Genomic DNA, 17,037 nt, shown 5'->3' on the forward strand with positions numbered 1-17,037 from the left:
TTATTCTTTATCCTATTAAAGATTCCCCGCGAATAATCAATTATTTTTTAAGAATTTCCAGTGTCTTTAATACAAACTTGCATGTTCGAAGATTTCAAATGTTCCTCCGGATTCATTTCCTCATCGTTCATATGTAAATCTTTTACGAAAGCACACCAGTTTACGCCAGCTCCGCAATCCGGTTCTTTTTCTGATGCCCACCAAAGTGCCGTCTAAAAGGATACGACGATGAAAGAAGAAAACTACATGTATAAATCTAGAACACTGGGAATTGAGTACGTAAATGTACCTTAATATTAATCGGCGGTGCAGGAGGAAGAGAATCGATTTTGACGTTCATAAATTTCAGCAAATCGTTGTAATCCAATTTTCCCTCCTCGTTCTTGTGCACGCTGCGTTAACATCGATTAACGTTATTATTTATTCATCAATTTCTTTGTTATAAAAAGTATTATTCCAAACCAATCCAAAACACTTCTGTCGTATAAAATTGTTAATTTACATACTGATCGAGCATAGAATTTAATAGCTCCAAGTCAACCGGAATCCTGGCACCACGGAGCACAGTGTAGAGTGTATCGCGTGATAAAAATCCTGTTCTTCCTCTGTCCCAATGATGAAGATCCTCCTCCAAACGATCCAGATCGTTCCATAGCGTGCGTAAAAGTTCCGTATGCATTAACTGTCTGAATGTAGTGCGAAAAGAATGTAATTATCATTCTCAACTGTTTGAGTTAACATAAATCGCGCACCTTATATACTCTCGACTGTGAAACTCCTTTTTTTCATGAGAAGAATAATGTCGAGCGACCGTGATCATTTCATGCTCCGTTATTCTATCACCCGAGTACTTGCACAGAATTTCCCTGAATTTTCATACAATTGATTCAGCAAAAGGTTTAAATTCCGAGGTGGTGAGATCTGTTCGTCGATGGCGAAATGAAAAAAACGTGTCACACCTGAACTTTTTATATGGCAACGTTTGGAAATCCTCGCCGGTTGATTTCGTTCCCGAGTAAAATTGTACGAATTCCTCGTAAACCGGTTTCAATATTTCTCGTAATTTTTCCATGATTAACTTCACGTTCGCTTTCGTAAACTGAAAAATCGTAATAAAAATATATAGTATGCCCCGTATTTCAATGGCTTATCACAGTGGATTTGTAAGAAGAACGATAATCGCGCGTTTTAACGCCCGAAACTGGAGGAATAGTAAAACAGCTGAACACGTATAAATTATTGGACCTTATCGCAATGTAACTCCATGTAACGAAGAGCATAAACGTCGGCCGAGGTAATTTCGAAGATAAAATCGTTCAAGTTAAGACGTGCTCCAATATAAAAATCCTTCGGCTGATAATAATCCGGTTTCTTGCTTACGAATATCTCTTGATTAGGCAACATCACCGGCATTCTCTTCTGGAAGAGACATCGTCTAAAACCTGTAACAAAAGGCATACAGAATTAGCTGGTAGATTACGATGTTCACGCGAATCGAGATTTACGATCACCTTCGAAATGCAATTAGGCTACCAAGTGAATTCCGTATTAATTGAACAGAGAGAATCAGAATAATGTCCGGTAGGATAAGATAATAAAATAATTAAGAGGTGATCCGCAGAAGTGTCTACCTGAATTTCGTCTCGCCAATTCGAAAATAGAAATCGTGTCGTCCATAAGAAAAACTCTTACAATAAACTGTCTATCTTGATTCTCCGGTATATCGGATATCATTTTTGCCCTGAATCTTAATACACGGCTGTCGAAGCCTTGCCTGAAAATATGACGGAAGATACGCGAGTGTGAAATTCCACTGATGCCAATGGTAATTACGCTTCGAAATATGCATACTTATCGTAATCGAGGAACTTAACGATATCTGTTTTAGGTGCTTTAGGCATCATATGGATGCAGTTTCCGAGCGAGTCTTCGTAGGAGCCGAAACCATTGTAAGGTGGAATATATTTCTCAACTTTAGCACAAATTTCATTACTTTTTCGAGGTCTCTCGACAGGCGTGAAATCATCCAAACCGTACTTCTTTCTTTAATACGACCAAAAAAAAAAGAAAAAGTTTTCAATTAAGATTGCTCAGATCGAAAAACGTAACGTTTATTACGATTCACCTGTAGTATTCTTTTGTGAAGGGATCCATATCTGTTATAACGACTATTCTTCCGAAGACATTTATTTTCGCTCCAATACCAAGCTCGTTTTCTTTGTAATACTTCTTATCTAACTTTCCAGCGTTCAGTGGGTCTACCGTGTAATAACCACGGGTCGTATCCTCTCCCATAACATTTAAAACGGTGTAAGGATCGCCCGCGCCAATTGGGTCAATTTCCGTAAAAAACTATTTAAATATCTATTAATTTTTGTATACAAGAAGCATGCATATCCACGATACGAATCCTTACTTTAGGAATTTTCATTCTTCGTAAAAACATGGGACCGGAATCGCGTCCGGTATTCGGCGGCACATTTTCCTTAATCTCCATCGTATTATCAGCGAGATAGTAGTAAATCTCAAGATCGTGGACGATTCCATGAAGACTATCCGTGTCGTCCCAGTAACCGTAGAACCGAAGCACCTGTTTGTCGTATCGCAAGAAATCGCCACGTGTGTCTACCTTTCGTTTTGGTTTCTTTGGAAACGTCTCCTATTTCGTAAATATCGTTCGGAGTAATTAAACGATCAAAGCTAAAGCACTGCCTTTCGTCAGCGAATAGGAGACCAACAGGATCGTACACGCGAGTAAGTACCTGTTTATGAAATTCCCAATAGGGATCCTTGGGTATATCTATCGGGTCTGGAACTGGAATTCCCATGCGATTTAAAAATTGTCTTGTAAATTTATCGCAATCCACGATTTTATATACTCGCCCAAAAATTTCCGGCTCTTTGCCAACGTTTAAATCGATAATATCGTAATATCGGTACCCAACGGGATTAGGCATTGGAATTCTTTGCCGTCTTACTAAAACGCCTGTAGATGTTACATTTTAGATTGCGTAATTATTACACTTTCAATATAGGGGCGAGTTAAACGATAAGCGAAGAGACTCTAAGGGGGCCTCGTGGTCTTAAAATATCTTAACTTAAAGATTTTATTACATAATAAGAAATGAATAACAATAAGTATTGAAGAAAATGCACCGTTGAACCTTGCTCTAGGCCACTGTTCTCCACAGACGGTTCAGAAACTTTCATAGTCCCATCCTCCAAGAAGAAACTAATATATACCATGCGAATTTGATAACTTGTTTTCCATCTTTCGTGCACTGTTTCTTGGAAAAATGCCTTGAACATCAACCTCTAAAAAACGTAATTATTAAAAAACGATAATAATTAATATTATTATTATTCATCTAATTGTTATTATAAACTATACTTGGCCATCGTAAACAATCCAAGGAGGCAGTTCTTGAACTTCTCCGCGTGCATAAATTGACGGATAACGAGTAGAATCGCCTTCGTCAGACTTTTCTGATAAGTAATAAACTCCATCGTGTATTTTAGCGAAATATTGATTTCTGGGAAAATTTGTCCGTCCAAGCTGCGTACACATAACGTAATATATTATTTACGTGTCTCGTGTTCATTAACGATTCACGTTTACAATATCTCTTAGAGTTCTGTATCATAATTAAATTAACACACTTCCATTGATGAAGTGATGAAATTACTTACGTTTCTATCAAAATGAAACCCTGGTAAACATGGAAGTCGAGGATCGCGTTGCATTTTCTAGCAACGAACAATCAAATTGATACGTCAAATGTAGTACATTTTCAATAACTAATAACGTCTTTACCGCGGAACGTTATTTAATTGATGTAGATGTAAAAGCTCGTGTTACTTTTCTTTATTATTGTAGTGTTTCCTTGGAGATCATTCGATTGATTACACATGGAAACGAAGAAGAATTCGACGTAGTACAATTTTTTGCCGTATATATTTATACTTTATTATCAACAATTTGCAAATGTTATACTGGTAACATTTTATTCCAGTGTATGCGAAAAGAAACGATTTATATAATATATAGCAATATTAGAGTGTATGTAGCAAAATCTATCGTACAAATATAACGCGTATATATGTAGTATATATTAATTTGATTTGATAATTTAATTTAACAATAAAATTTAAACAATAGTACTTTGTCGAAAATTTTGCTACTTGTTAATACAGTGTGCAAAAGATTATATGTTTAAATTGCATAAATGCATTATGTATATAGATATTAAATAAAGCAATAGAAAAAATGTTAAAAGTTAAGCGTAATAGAAGCGAAAACAAACATCCAGCGTTTGTAATTTCAAATAGATTGTTGCTTATACTCATTCGTTAGCTAAATTCTATGGAAAATATTAATTTGGTTATTTTTTATAAATAACGAATATTATGTGTATAATGGTAACATTATGCACAAAATTATTATAGTGTACTTTAGATAAATGCTAACAGTAATAGACATTTCTAATGGCACTTTCTATTGACAAAAATGCATGATAAACTGTGGATACCGAAATAAAGAGATGATTGTACACGAAATATGTCAAAACTAAACTAATTTTATGACATTGGACGGTCCAAGTATAAATTTATAAATAATGTATTCATTGTTGTTATGAAAGAGATCAGCGTTCAAAGAAATTGCATTGTGGAAATATAACACACTACTTTTTGAAGCATATAAATAGCTGTTCAAATCTCCACTTGCTCTTCTTGAACTTCTAATCTTTAGTCTCTGGCTGCAAATCATACCAGCTCGTAGATGATTTTGTAACATCAATTTCGCTCAAATTTAAAATAATTTGACCCATCACGTTACTTCCAGTCGATAACCAACCTTTCTGAGTACATACAGAGACTTCTAATGTACGACTGTTTAAATCGGCTTGAGAAACAACATACTCAAACTGTTCGTCGAATATTGGATTGCAGTTATCTTTCATTACCGCAGTTTTACGTTTGGTTTCCTTGTGACGATCAGGAAGAAGATATAGCTTTACATATGGATCTGGTATATTGTGTGGATCATTTTGTGGCAGAGGTAGATTACTGCAACGATAATAGAACTGTTAAATAGGTATCAAAGCTTCTAAATATTTTAGTTGTAAATTACGTACGCTATTTTGTGCACAACAATTATAAGTTTCTGTCTTTGTACGCTGTAGCGCAAAGATAATTGTATCCGACCTAATTTAGCTTCACCAGCAGATGACGTTATACTGGTATTTCTATGAATTAACTGTGGACTTCCGGTACGAGACGATGGGGTTGCAGTAGTGACAAGTAATTCTTCCTCTACTGTAGCTGGTTCTTCAGGTAGAATTACAGCACCAGATCCAGTACTACGTGTACTATTAATCGATTCTTTTGACGGTTGCCTTTTTACTGGACTAGGAGGAACTGGAAAAATATTAAATTATGTCTCATTGAAATTGAAATGATTAATGATAAACGCACCACTAGTTGATAAATTGTTGCTTATATTTGATTCTTGACGTTCGATTCTTTTATTCAATTGATTAATGTCATGATCGTCGTCATCTTCTTCTGAAGTAGGCTCAGGCTCTTCATATTTTAAAATCTATATTTGAAATAATATGCACGAATATAACGTTTTTGTTGTTAAGTATGTATGTGATTACAACTAAAGTGTAAAAGGATCGTACACTTAATGACATGGATAATATTAATTTACTATCAACTTCAGCCATTTGCAAATCATACGGCTGTTGTGAAATTTCAAGATTATTCTGTTTTAAGAGTAAAGAGATATTATAACTCATCTCTCCAACTATCATACCAGTTTTCTCATCTGTAATCTAGAAAGGAATGTATGTAAAATATAATATTAACATATATGTTATATTTATAGTTGATTGTATATTATATTTATAGTTGAGATGGAGAATTAAAAATTGTAATTTTTATATGTAAAGTACCTTTATATGTAAAATACCAGTTTCTGGATTGCTAACTAAAAAAGTGAAGCCTTGTTCCCATACTGGGTCACAAGAACGTAAAATGGTAGCTGTTCTTTTTGTCTTACCACCAACACTTGCTTCAAGATAAACATCAGGCTGTTTATTTCCTCGAACACACTACAATTTAAGTTCAATTCATTTTTCTTGATTAAGACTGGATTGTTATTTTAAATTTATCGATTTATCCTTACTGGCAAATTCTTTGCTGAATCAACATACAATATAAGCAACGCCGTACTCATTGATGTTACCCTAAGTTCCTGTGTCTCAATTAAAGCCTGTATACATTTAAGCAATTAGATAATAAATATTAAATAAATATTTATATTTTGTTAAAAATACATACAGCTTTTAAATCATTAATATCTTTTGAAAGTTTAAGCCATGTTAATCGAAGATGAACCATGCCATGTTTCGCTTGTTCCAATGAAATCCACTGCAAGATAAGATTTTTATTATCATAATGAAATTATTACCACTTTGTACTATTTTCTACACTTACTGTGTCGATATGTCCTTTCTTCTTCACTCTACTAACTTCAATAGTAGCCCTATATTGATAGAACAGAGGAAAATAATATGTTTAATATTTTCACATATAATTAATATCGAAAATAAAAATAAAGCAATTATTAAAATATATTATGTATATACAAGGACTAACAATGGAAATTATAGAAACATGATGGATGAATATGTCGAAACCCATGATGTATGTGAAATTTTGGTCTATGCATGGTATGAAATTGTCATGCAAATTACTAGTAATACATTAAAATTTGCTAACAATCCATTCTATAAATAAGCAATATAAATTCTTTGTTATATACAGTGAGTCATACATATAAGCAACACTTTAAATTATATTTGCATTTTATAACTAAACCTGTTCTTCGAAATGTATAATTAACAATAACATGGAAAGAGTAATGTGGTGACATAAATTATTTTCTACTACTATTACAAAGGGGACATACATCTCATAGTATTCTTAATAATACATTCATTATATTTGTTATTAGTACTTTTTTTCAGTAACATGCACCATAATAGCAGTACAATTTCATTTGTTGAAAGTACTGCAGTCTTTTAAGCACGCAATCTATAATAATTAATAAAATGGAACATCCTTCTATACTAATTATATAAGAACTTTCAAATGCATTTTATGCCTGGTAAATTGTACTTGCTACTAGTAGCAATACCTGCCAAGAGGATCATCTTGACCAGCGTTGTCTTTATCAAAAAGATGAGCAACCACAGAGTTGTAATGGGCTCCCAAGCTCTTTTCCACTATGAACTGTCATCATATAATTTAGTTTAGTTTTTTCTATTACCAAAAAACAGTCACCATCTAATCACTCTTATAATATCAACAAATAAATATAAGAGCAAACTTTCAAAGTTACAATAAAAAGTAATCACTATTACAATTACATTATAAGATCAATTAGAAATTATATGTGTATTGTCAAGTTGATTATTGAAGAGAAAGTTAAGCAAAGAAGGTATTCATTATGATACAGATATTAAAATATAAGTTCAATATGAAGGATAAATAATAAAATAGTAAAATAATTTACACGTATTATGACGTTTATGGTGAAAAATAATTAAAATAGGAAGAATATTACAATTATTGCGAATAAAAAAAGGTAATTATATTATTAAAATACTGTATATACATATATACATGCATTGAACGATATGCTATTATATCTCTGTAAACTTGAACAAACTTACAAATCATTAAGAATCATAACAGGAAAGATTTATAAATATTAAAATGACATGCAATGATTTTAGTCAGTTCAGATTTACCCAAATTTTCTTGCTAAATTATTAAACATTTTACTATACATGCATCTTTACTACTTGCTAAGAGTAATATTGAATCATATTGAACACATAGGATGCTTACTACATCCCCATCCCACAGGAACACCATAGCCTTCTGCAGTATGCATGACCGCATAAGCCGCAGCTAGACCACAGCCTGTGTGCCAATATGATAATAATACAAAGATAAGATAACTTATATAGAATGTAACACAAAGTGTTGTATTATAAATCTTTCATTTGTAAAATATAAACATAAAATTACTTTAAATAAGTTATGATATAATAAGTATACATATACCACATGGAATAACTATGAACACAATTGAAACAATAAGCAATAAAATGATGTAAACTAAATAGTAAGTAATCAGAAATTTACACAATGACTGCATTTTATGTTAGCATTAAGTGATCACAGATATATCAATGATATAGGATCAAATACCACTCACAAACCATACAACACCAACATGCTCCCACTATGTATAAATGATAATAATACTTTTAATACATGATACAAGTCAGAATATATTACAGAACCATGTCGATGACAATTAAATGATAATTACATGATAAATGGAATGACTTTGAGTTATATTTGAAGAAAATAATATAACATGTATTTTACCTTGAATATAGAATTTTAAAAAAGTGAATGTACATTACTATATTTTCATACCTTCCAAGACTTTCATCCCCTTTGGTGTCATCATAGTCCCACAGCAGCACAGTAATTTGTTGAGCAATGGCTGATGCGATGTCACACTAGTTCCACATAACACATCGCACATCACATACATACGTACATACCAAAAAGTGAAATTAAAACAGACTGATATCAATGATATAAATAAAAATGTTTCTGATTAGAAAATAATGATCTGTAAAATATATGTGACTTAAGTAAATCAGCGCCCCCTTTCTAATTATATCCCCTTGACATTATATGATAATTTGAGTGTAGTGCACTATTATATAAGATAGAATTACGAAATTATTAATAATTAATACATGTGTTCATAGAAGGACAAAGTGATACACTATGTGCGTGAATTTGTAAATTATGTTTTGCAATAAACTACGATATTTCAATCCATTATTACTTAATTTTGATATTTCCATGAATCTGTTGTTCTGAATACATGGAGTTTAAGCAACACAGGATATTTGAAAGTAGTAATCTATGTGATTGCAACATGATAATTATAATAATGTAGAACATTTGCAACATGTAAAAAATGGAACAAGAAATGCTGCTTCACTAATTTACTAGAAAAAGCAGTAACATTTTATAACTGAATGAATAGAACTGGGAACACATAAGACAATACATTATAAATGCATGATAAAATAAATATAATAAAAATAAAAAATAAAAGACAATTTGTTTCAAAACATACTGTGTATCGTTTTGTTCTCTTCAATAATGAATGTCTACTAGATTGCATATTTTTATGTATTTAAGAAATAACATTTCTTACCATATAAAAGATGTGCTCGAAATTTCAATAGACTTTAAATTGTAGTAAAGCACATGCATTAAATATTATTACATTGAATTCCTTATAAAAAGATGTTATGCATACCTCACACCAGAAATCCCATTTTGGATTTACAGTATTATCTATGGTTTTTGTCCTAAATTCTTGTGCTCCAATATTTAAGACAGCATATGGATCAGATTTACCTTTACCCAGTACACTTATATCTTTTTTCATAAGGTGTTTTGCTTCGACAACATGTATTCTTAAAACACCCTGAAAAATAATGTAATTATATTAGACCAAATATTTATTTATTGATAATAAAATATACATGCCAATTATTATAAATAAAAAATTTACTTCAGGCTCTGGTATTTTTAATGATTCAACTGGTACTGACTCGCATAAAGGTATAACAATTTTATTTGGTAATACTACAAATGCTGCTATTTGTTCCACTATTGTTTTTCTCAAAATGTCACTATATTAAGAAAATATCTAATTAATTATACTTTTCAGGGTATATAACATAATTATTAGAATATAATTCAAGTATTACAAAATCTTCCTTACTTCAATCCAGGCAAATCCAAAACATCTGCAACCCCAACCAAATTAAAATTGATAGCTGGAGGATTTAAAAAAAATGCTTGCACACCTCCAACTATAGGCATTGCAGATAATAATGGTTTCATAACTATTCTCATCAATCCACGAATCTACAAGTTAATTGTTAGTACAAATTGATAAAGCTGTTAATTGTTAACAATAGAATACATATGTGATAATATTTACTTGAAAATCCTTAATGCCACCTTTTATATTGCCAATAGAAAAGGTAATATCACAATCACCAGCATATCTATAAAATCAATTATATAAAACGTGTAAAAATAAACATATAAAACGTATATAAATAATGAAATGTAGTGAAACCAACAACTTCACTTTGTCAAAATAATTAATACATACATAATATCTGCATCAATAATAACTTCATTTCTTGAAGTATTTTTATCATATGCTTTAATTCCATAAATTTTTAGTGGCTAGAATTATAAATCAATAATATATGTATTAATGTTACATATAAGGGTAATTACAATAAAAATGATAGTTACTTACAATGCGACCCAAGACTAATCTTTCAAATTGAAATCCTTTTATCTTATATTCTACCAATTTTTCAAGTATAGCAGGTTCTATACTTTGTTTACAAAGCTCACGAGCAAATTGATTTATGCTTGGCCATACTTTATATAAGACCTTAGAATACATCAAGGGAATTAATTATAACTGCATTAAGTTAAATAAATTGATAACATATAATATGAAGGCATTAAAATAAGCAAGAGTGTTCATACTTTGTTTAGCCATTCAGCTCTATCAAAATCAGGAAAGTAAACCCAAGAAGGTAGTTCATCCAATCTATTCGCTATTACTTCTTTTTCTTTAGCCATCACACTAGCTTGGGCAGTGATTGTTTTTAATTCATTGTCTTTTCTACGTTCCATTCTCCATGCTGCTAAAGCAATTGGGGCAATTAACCATCCTATACTTAAATTTAAATATCCCCATCCCCAAATAGCGCCAGCAGTCGCCAATTTGGTCAAAAATGATATAGTTAATGAACCGATGTTCATATATGGCCAAGGATTTTGCTTGGACACATTATTGTCTTCGCATTTATCTTCCATTTGTATGAAATTGTATTTAAGCTTTAAATAATTTTATATGTTATATGGTTATATTATATTATTTCTTTTTATGGTGATTTACATAATTTTATATTACATATAAAATGCTAGTTGTAGTTCTTAGCTTCCAATTACTTATTTTACTTATATCTTTCCTGTAAAAAAAAATATTTATTCATATATTTTGCACAATCTTTTTCTAATGTAAAGAAAAATAAATAATTGTTTCATGTAAAATAAAAACAAATAAAAATTGAGATAAAACATAAAAAATTTTGGACATATTTATTTAGTATCATAATAATGATTAAATGTTTGAAACAATATGAATATATGAAACAATATCAATCTAAGTAGATGAACTAGATATAATATTGATAATCTTAGTACTTCAGAAACGATCATAATAATTGTGATTAACATTCAAATTTCATGTTTTCTTATCAGGATTATCATATATATGACATGATAATTATAGATTACTGAAGTATCAAATTTCTTAATGCAGATAACTTCTATATATATATACTTACTTTAGAAGATATGGCTATTTTTAAATGGAATGTTAATATACGATTCAATTGGAAAAATTGCAAGGAACAACTGATGTTACTTTATACTATATTGCTATACTCTGCAAGCTTATCAGCAAAATACTATCATGGTTTCTGTAGAAAAATGAGTCAGCAGCGATATGTTTAATATTTAAACTTTTATTAGTATTAGTAATCAGAATGATAAAAATATATACAAATAATGCGAAAGCTTACAGTATTGTATAAATAATACGTGTAATGCAGTTTACATATAAAATGTAATTTTATTGCATAAACTACACGCAGAAATACCGGTATATACATATTTCAATTAGAAATTATCTAGAAATATTGATAACGAAAGTGTGCAAATTTAAATTAAGTGCAAGCATTGTTAGTAGTTGTTAAAAAAGTGATGTTTTTATTCTACAATTTGCTTACACTTATAGCAAAGCTGTACGTGATCGTAATTTGTATAATTTCACGTATCCATTGTCCACGTACGAGCGCAGTTAACAGCGATAATATTCCTTAATTTCCTACGATTGAACGTGAATGATTTTGAGGATCAATCAATTATTATAGAGAACGTAGAATCGCTCAATGTAACACAATTGAATTGGTCTGACCACGAACGAGGTATTCTTGTTTATGATGTAACTACTACATAAAGTCGTCTATGTATAAAGCAGCAGCTAACTTAACACTGCTGAAAATAACTCTGTGAATAACGCTTTAACATTCTTTTCCTTCCTTAACTTACAATACATACAGAGATATTCAGCGAAAATGTACTTGCGTTTGCCAAAGTTCACACGCATTGGACACAACTACATTCAACCACCGTACTGATTATTCTGTGAGGCGCCACATACGAGTCGGTAATACGCCTCGCGATATTACCTCACGTGATAAGGAGAAACAGAGAAATTTCACGTAAGCACCAACAATACAATGGTATTTCTGTTTTAAATGTATCTATTTAATATCAATTATATTAAACGATAATATTAATTATATTAATTGGCAGTGTCGCTTCGATTTTGTTACCTGTGACGCCATCTGTGCGGGAAATGATGAAACATTTTTATTTGGGGTAAAAGGATATGACGTTCGAGTCAGTTGATTGAGAGAGGTTGTCTGTGGTCATCTGTCAAGACGCCATTGTTATTGTGAAGACTGTTGTGTCGATCTTCACACTGTCCTTCGTTGTTTCGTACATTTCACGATATCTTGTAATTATAAGAACGCGTCGAATCTATTAAACAAGTGGGACACAAATAAAACATCGCAATGGGTCTCATTTGTTCTTCATTGCAGGTAAGAAGACGAACTTATGCGTGTATTTTCATCTCGACTTATTATTACGTGAATATCTCGATAAATTTCATTTGATAATTTTATTATCTACTTTTAAGGAATAAATTATTCATTTCTGCGCTCTTTAACCTCGAATAACTGTTCGTTGAAAGTTCGATGATTCATGAGTTAAATTGAGAAAATTATATGTTTGTCATATAACAATTGAATAGTCATTATCTGTAAATAACATATTATCTATACTCGATGAAAATAAACAATAACAAAAACACGTGATAGAGTTTATGTTTGAATGTATTGTAAGAGAAATTAAAATAAACAAATCTTTTTGAATCTGTGAAATTAAATAGTTGTATACAAGATACATTGCCAAGGTCTTAACCAAGCAAAATCTTTCTTTTATTTTATCGTATAGACCGGCTGCCTGTGTGGAACCGCAGCGTGCAGCTTTTGTTGTTCCCAATGTCCATCGTGCACTAATAGTACCAGTACTCGTATTATGTACGCATTGTTATTAATGCTGGGAACTATTGCCGCTTGTATTACATTGTCTCCCGGTTTACAGCAAGCACTTAAGAAGGTAACATGTTAAAATTATAATGAATTCAAAAGGAGATGAATCTATTTACTATACAAATCATTTTTATAGGTGCCGTTTTGTGCTAACAGCTCAAATTATGTACCATCTACATTCACTGTTGATTGTGAATCTGCTGTTGGCTATTTGGCAGTATACAGAATATGTTTTATTATTGCACTGTATTTTTTCTTGATGTCAATAATCATGATAAGAGTAAGAAGTTCGAAAGATCCTCGGGCCCCTATACAGAATGGGTATGAAAGAAAAAATCTATTTTATGATACACATTATTCTAATGATCTCAAACATTGCGTTAATCAATGTTACTCTGCAACTATTGTCAATAGAATTAAATTTCATAATGCAAATTGACTGAGAAAGAAATTGTAAATGAAAATGAATTGATTAATGGTCATTTTTAATATGTAAGTTGTAATTTTTAGATTCTGGGCTATTAAGTATCTTTTAATAATTGGTGGAATTATTGGGGCTTTCTTTATACCCGAAACATCATTTGGTTCAGTATGGATGTATTTTGGAATGATAGGAGGGTTTCTTTTTATTATCATTCAATTAATTCTTATCGTTGATTTTGCTCATTCATGGGCAGATGCTTGGGTAGAGAATCATGAGCAATCTGATTCAAAAGGATGGTATGTGTATATTCTATTACAACTTATTTAATTCATATTAAAATAATTTCATAAAATAAATTTTTATTTATTGTATCTTAGGTATGCAGCACTTTTGGGTGCAACATTGTTTAATTATGTCGTTTCTATTACTGGAATTGTTCTACTTTTTATATACTTTACACATGTAAGATTTTGGACATAACAGTTTTTTAGCCATGGTTTTGATAAACATTTTGATATATTCATGTCTTATTTGTCTTTCATTATAGCCGGATAGTTGTGATTTAAACAAATTTTTCATATCATTCAATTTGATCTTGTGCGTCATTGCTAGTGTTATTTCAATTCTCCCAAGTGTACAAGAACATCAACCACATTCTGGTCTTCTTCAATCATCTGTTGTTTCATTATATGTTGTTTACTTAACTTGGAGTGGAATTTCAAATAGTCCAGGTACATATGCAAAAATATATTAATCTTTCTTTATATGTATGTACTAATTTTTATGCTATTTATAGATCGCAATTGCAATCCTGGATTTTTAAAAATAATTTCTGGTAACGATACAGATACACAAAATCATGTTGCCTTTGACAAAGAAAGCATTATTGGTTTAGTTATTTGGTTTAGCTGTGTACTGTATAGCTCTTTACGAACAGCATCTAAATCATCTAAAATTACCATGTCTGAAAACATTTTGATCCAGGATAATGGCGCTGGTATGTAAAAATTGTTAAATTCTCTATAAAACTGATATATATTTTTTAGTTTTCAAGTTGAATATTAATTAAATATAACTATTTATGAAATATGTGTGATCATTTATGTTATGATCATTTACCTATTTTATGCTAAACTACTAAATCTTTTTAATAAAAGATGTACTTTTGTTATGCAGTTAGGAATACAGGAGAACAAAGTCTAATCAACAACGAAGGTAGGCACACACTATTAAATTAAAATAGAATTTAAATTGAACATTTTTATTCTATCTATTTTGTTATCTAAACATGTAATGCCATATTCCTTATAGTGTTATACTTTTATAGATTTGCCAACAAATTTTTAAGTGAAGCAAAAATCACAAGTGATTTGCTTAGTAGTCAGCGTGTGCCTGCTTTCTTCGCTATCTTGTACACTTTTTTCCCCATTTTAATTTTCTATTACAATTTTCTAGTAATAACACTAACATTTCTGACAAATATTTTTTTAGTATTTTATAAAGTTTGATTCGAGTATGTTCCTTAAAATAAGATACGCACATATATTTTAACTACATGCTATAATGTGAGTTACTAATTAAACTTAACCTTTAGTTCCACGAAACCCCCTTTAAATAATTGCTCGCATGGAATTTTGCACTCGCTCAACGTGGTAAATGTTTCCGATAAAATAAAACAATTTATATTTTAAATAATTAAAGTATCTATTAGTCTAAATTAGACCTTTGTTATTTTCAAATAAGAAATGTAGATAAAATTTCATAAGTAATAGGATAGCTTCGAAATTACAATGACCCACAAATAACTAAAGGTTAATATTTGTAATCCACTTACTTTCATTAACTAGTAAATAAGTCTGTTTTCAACTTTTGTTTGCTAATGTATGCGATACTACTTAACTTTGTTCCGTACACTAATAATTTGAAACAAATTTGCCAAATATGTATATGGATGCAATATCATTTGTGAGCTTTGCTGTGTTATTAACCCTGGTTGTCACCTTTGGGGCATTGTTAATTATACTTTAGATAGATGTTTGAGTTACCTCTTGTTTTCCTAATTGTAACCAGATTATACTCCGATAGAAGGTCACAATCCTGATTCGGAGAAAGGAAATGAAGCTAAAGTCTGGGATAATGAAGAAGAATCAGTGGCTTATAACTGGAGTTTCTTTCATCTCATGTTTGCGCTTGCCACTTTGTATGTTATGATGACTCTTACTAATTGGTACCAGTAAGTATATTAATATCATTTAAATAAACACGTACAATTTCAGTTTGTTATAAACATTTAATTTACATTACTTTCTCTTTTCAGTCCCAATTCCAATTTAGATACCTTGAATGCCAACACTGCTTCAATGTGGGTAAAAATTATATCCTCTTGGATGTGTTTAGGACTGTATACTTGGTCGTTAATAGCACCAGCAGTATTAAAAAATCGAGATTTTTCTTAAATACATAATTCTCTTATGGAACTGCTAATTAACAGGTACATAAACTTACATAATATAAAATAATTAATATATATTATCACATATTGAAACATTATGCATATAAATTTAGTTATTGTTTCTGAGCTTCCATATAAATGTTCAATTCATATACTCTATATGCAGAGGTTGATTATTATATAAGGTCAATTTAAAATGATGTTGTAACTGAGCAGGAAGTAATTCTTGATGCAAAAATAAGTAAAATATGTGGGAAAGAATTTTTTTATCAGAAACAGACAAATACTGGGTGTTTGTCATCATGATAGTAGAGTTTCATAAATAGAATGACAAACTCCACCAGTATTTGAAGTTACAACTAATGTGTTGATCTAAAAATCTTACACTCCTTATAAAGTAAAGGTTTGCTGCTTTATTGACAAATTCACTTATTAGAACTTATGTATGTAACTCACTTGGAACCATATAAATAGGTTCTTCCTTTTTGGACTACAATTACTATGTGTTAATTTAACTAAATGTTAATTTAGCATAATAAATTTAATTGTATCATTATTTTAGTCATATACTATATAATTAAATTAATTCAAACCTAGTCTATATAAAAATTATGATATTGATATATAAGTAAAATATAATTATAATTATATATCATAGATATTAATAAATCATTAAATATTCTATTACACAATGCCACTTTGAATTTTTATTACACATAAGGTATATTTGAGGGTAAAAATATTTTCTAATAGAAAGTAGAAATTTTGTC

The 17,037-nt window shown here is 30.5% G+C and overlaps 3 protein-coding genes across 9 annotated transcripts; 1 reads left to right on the forward strand and 2 right to left on the reverse strand.

The window, feature by feature from the left end:
- On the reverse strand, positions 1 to 3,840 carry LOC143422664 (EF-hand domain-containing family member C2). Its single transcript, XM_076893466.1, has 15 exons — positions 3,691 to 3,840; positions 3,392 to 3,556; positions 3,165 to 3,315; positions 2,763 to 2,986; positions 2,417 to 2,659; positions 2,126 to 2,352; positions 1,852 to 2,043; positions 1,632 to 1,774; positions 1,246 to 1,442; positions 960 to 1,099; positions 753 to 866; positions 507 to 686; positions 290 to 392; positions 78 to 212; positions 1 to 12 (listed from the first exon to the last, which is right to left on the reverse strand). Exons 1-15 carry the CDS (start codon positions 3,742 to 3,744, stop codon positions 1 to 3), a joined length of 2,280 nt encoding a protein of 759 aa, XP_076749581.1. The 5' UTR covers positions 3,745 to 3,840.
- Positions 3,841 to 4,155: 315 nt separating this feature from the next.
- Esyt2 (extended synaptotagmin-like protein 2) lies at positions 4,156 to 12,138 on the reverse strand. 3 transcript variants are annotated; one of them, XM_076894613.1, is made up of 17 exons: positions 12,000 to 12,138; positions 10,690 to 11,177; positions 10,451 to 10,591; positions 10,298 to 10,374; positions 10,121 to 10,187; positions 9,899 to 10,044; positions 9,686 to 9,806; positions 9,428 to 9,598; positions 7,205 to 7,299; positions 6,502 to 6,550; positions 6,346 to 6,435; positions 6,191 to 6,277; positions 5,958 to 6,116; positions 5,685 to 5,837; positions 5,476 to 5,599; positions 5,136 to 5,418; positions 4,156 to 5,067 (listed from the first exon to the last, which is right to left on the reverse strand). In XM_076894613.1, the coding sequence occupies exons 2-17, from the start codon at positions 11,020 to 11,022 to the stop codon at positions 4,740 to 4,742; spliced, it is 2,424 nt and encodes an 807-aa protein (XP_076750728.1). In that variant the 5' UTR covers positions 11,023 to 11,177; positions 12,000 to 12,138; the 3' UTR covers positions 4,156 to 4,739. The 3 variants fall into 3 exon arrangements, with proteins under 3 accessions (XP_076750728.1, XP_076750729.1, XP_076750730.1); XM_076894614.1 differs by lacking the exon at positions 12,000 to 12,138 and adding an exon at positions 11,556 to 11,675; XM_076894615.1 differs by lacking the exon at positions 7,205 to 7,299 and adding an exon at positions 8,521 to 8,606 and having other exon boundaries at positions 4,159 to 5,067.
- Positions 12,139 to 12,711: 573 nt separating this feature from the next.
- Positions 12,712 to 16,517, forward strand: Tms1 (serine incorporator TMS1). Of its 5 annotated transcripts, XM_076893934.1 has the most exons (11): positions 12,712 to 12,878; positions 13,294 to 13,458; positions 13,528 to 13,712; positions 13,902 to 14,111; positions 14,193 to 14,277; positions 14,363 to 14,546; positions 14,612 to 14,812; positions 14,992 to 15,030; positions 15,886 to 16,048; positions 16,133 to 16,306; positions 16,395 to 16,517. In XM_076893934.1, exons 1-10 carry the CDS (start codon positions 12,852 to 12,854, stop codon positions 16,269 to 16,271), a joined length of 1,398 nt encoding a protein of 465 aa, XP_076750049.1. In that variant the 5' UTR covers positions 12,712 to 12,851; the 3' UTR covers positions 16,272 to 16,306; positions 16,395 to 16,517. The 5 variants fall into 5 exon arrangements, with proteins under 5 accessions (XP_076750049.1, XP_076750048.1, XP_076750050.1 ...); XM_076893933.1 differs by having other exon boundaries at positions 16,133 to 16,517; XM_076893935.1 differs by having other exon boundaries at positions 15,901 to 16,048; positions 16,133 to 16,517.
- The last annotated feature ends 520 nt before the right edge of the window (positions 16,518 to 17,037 follow it).

The sequence above is a fragment of the Xylocopa sonorina genome, chromosome 4 (genome assembly GCF_050948175.1).
Source record: "Xylocopa sonorina isolate GNS202 chromosome 4, iyXylSono1_principal, whole genome shotgun sequence".
NCBI lineage: Eukaryota > Metazoa > Arthropoda > Insecta > Hymenoptera > Apidae > Xylocopa > Xylocopa sonorina.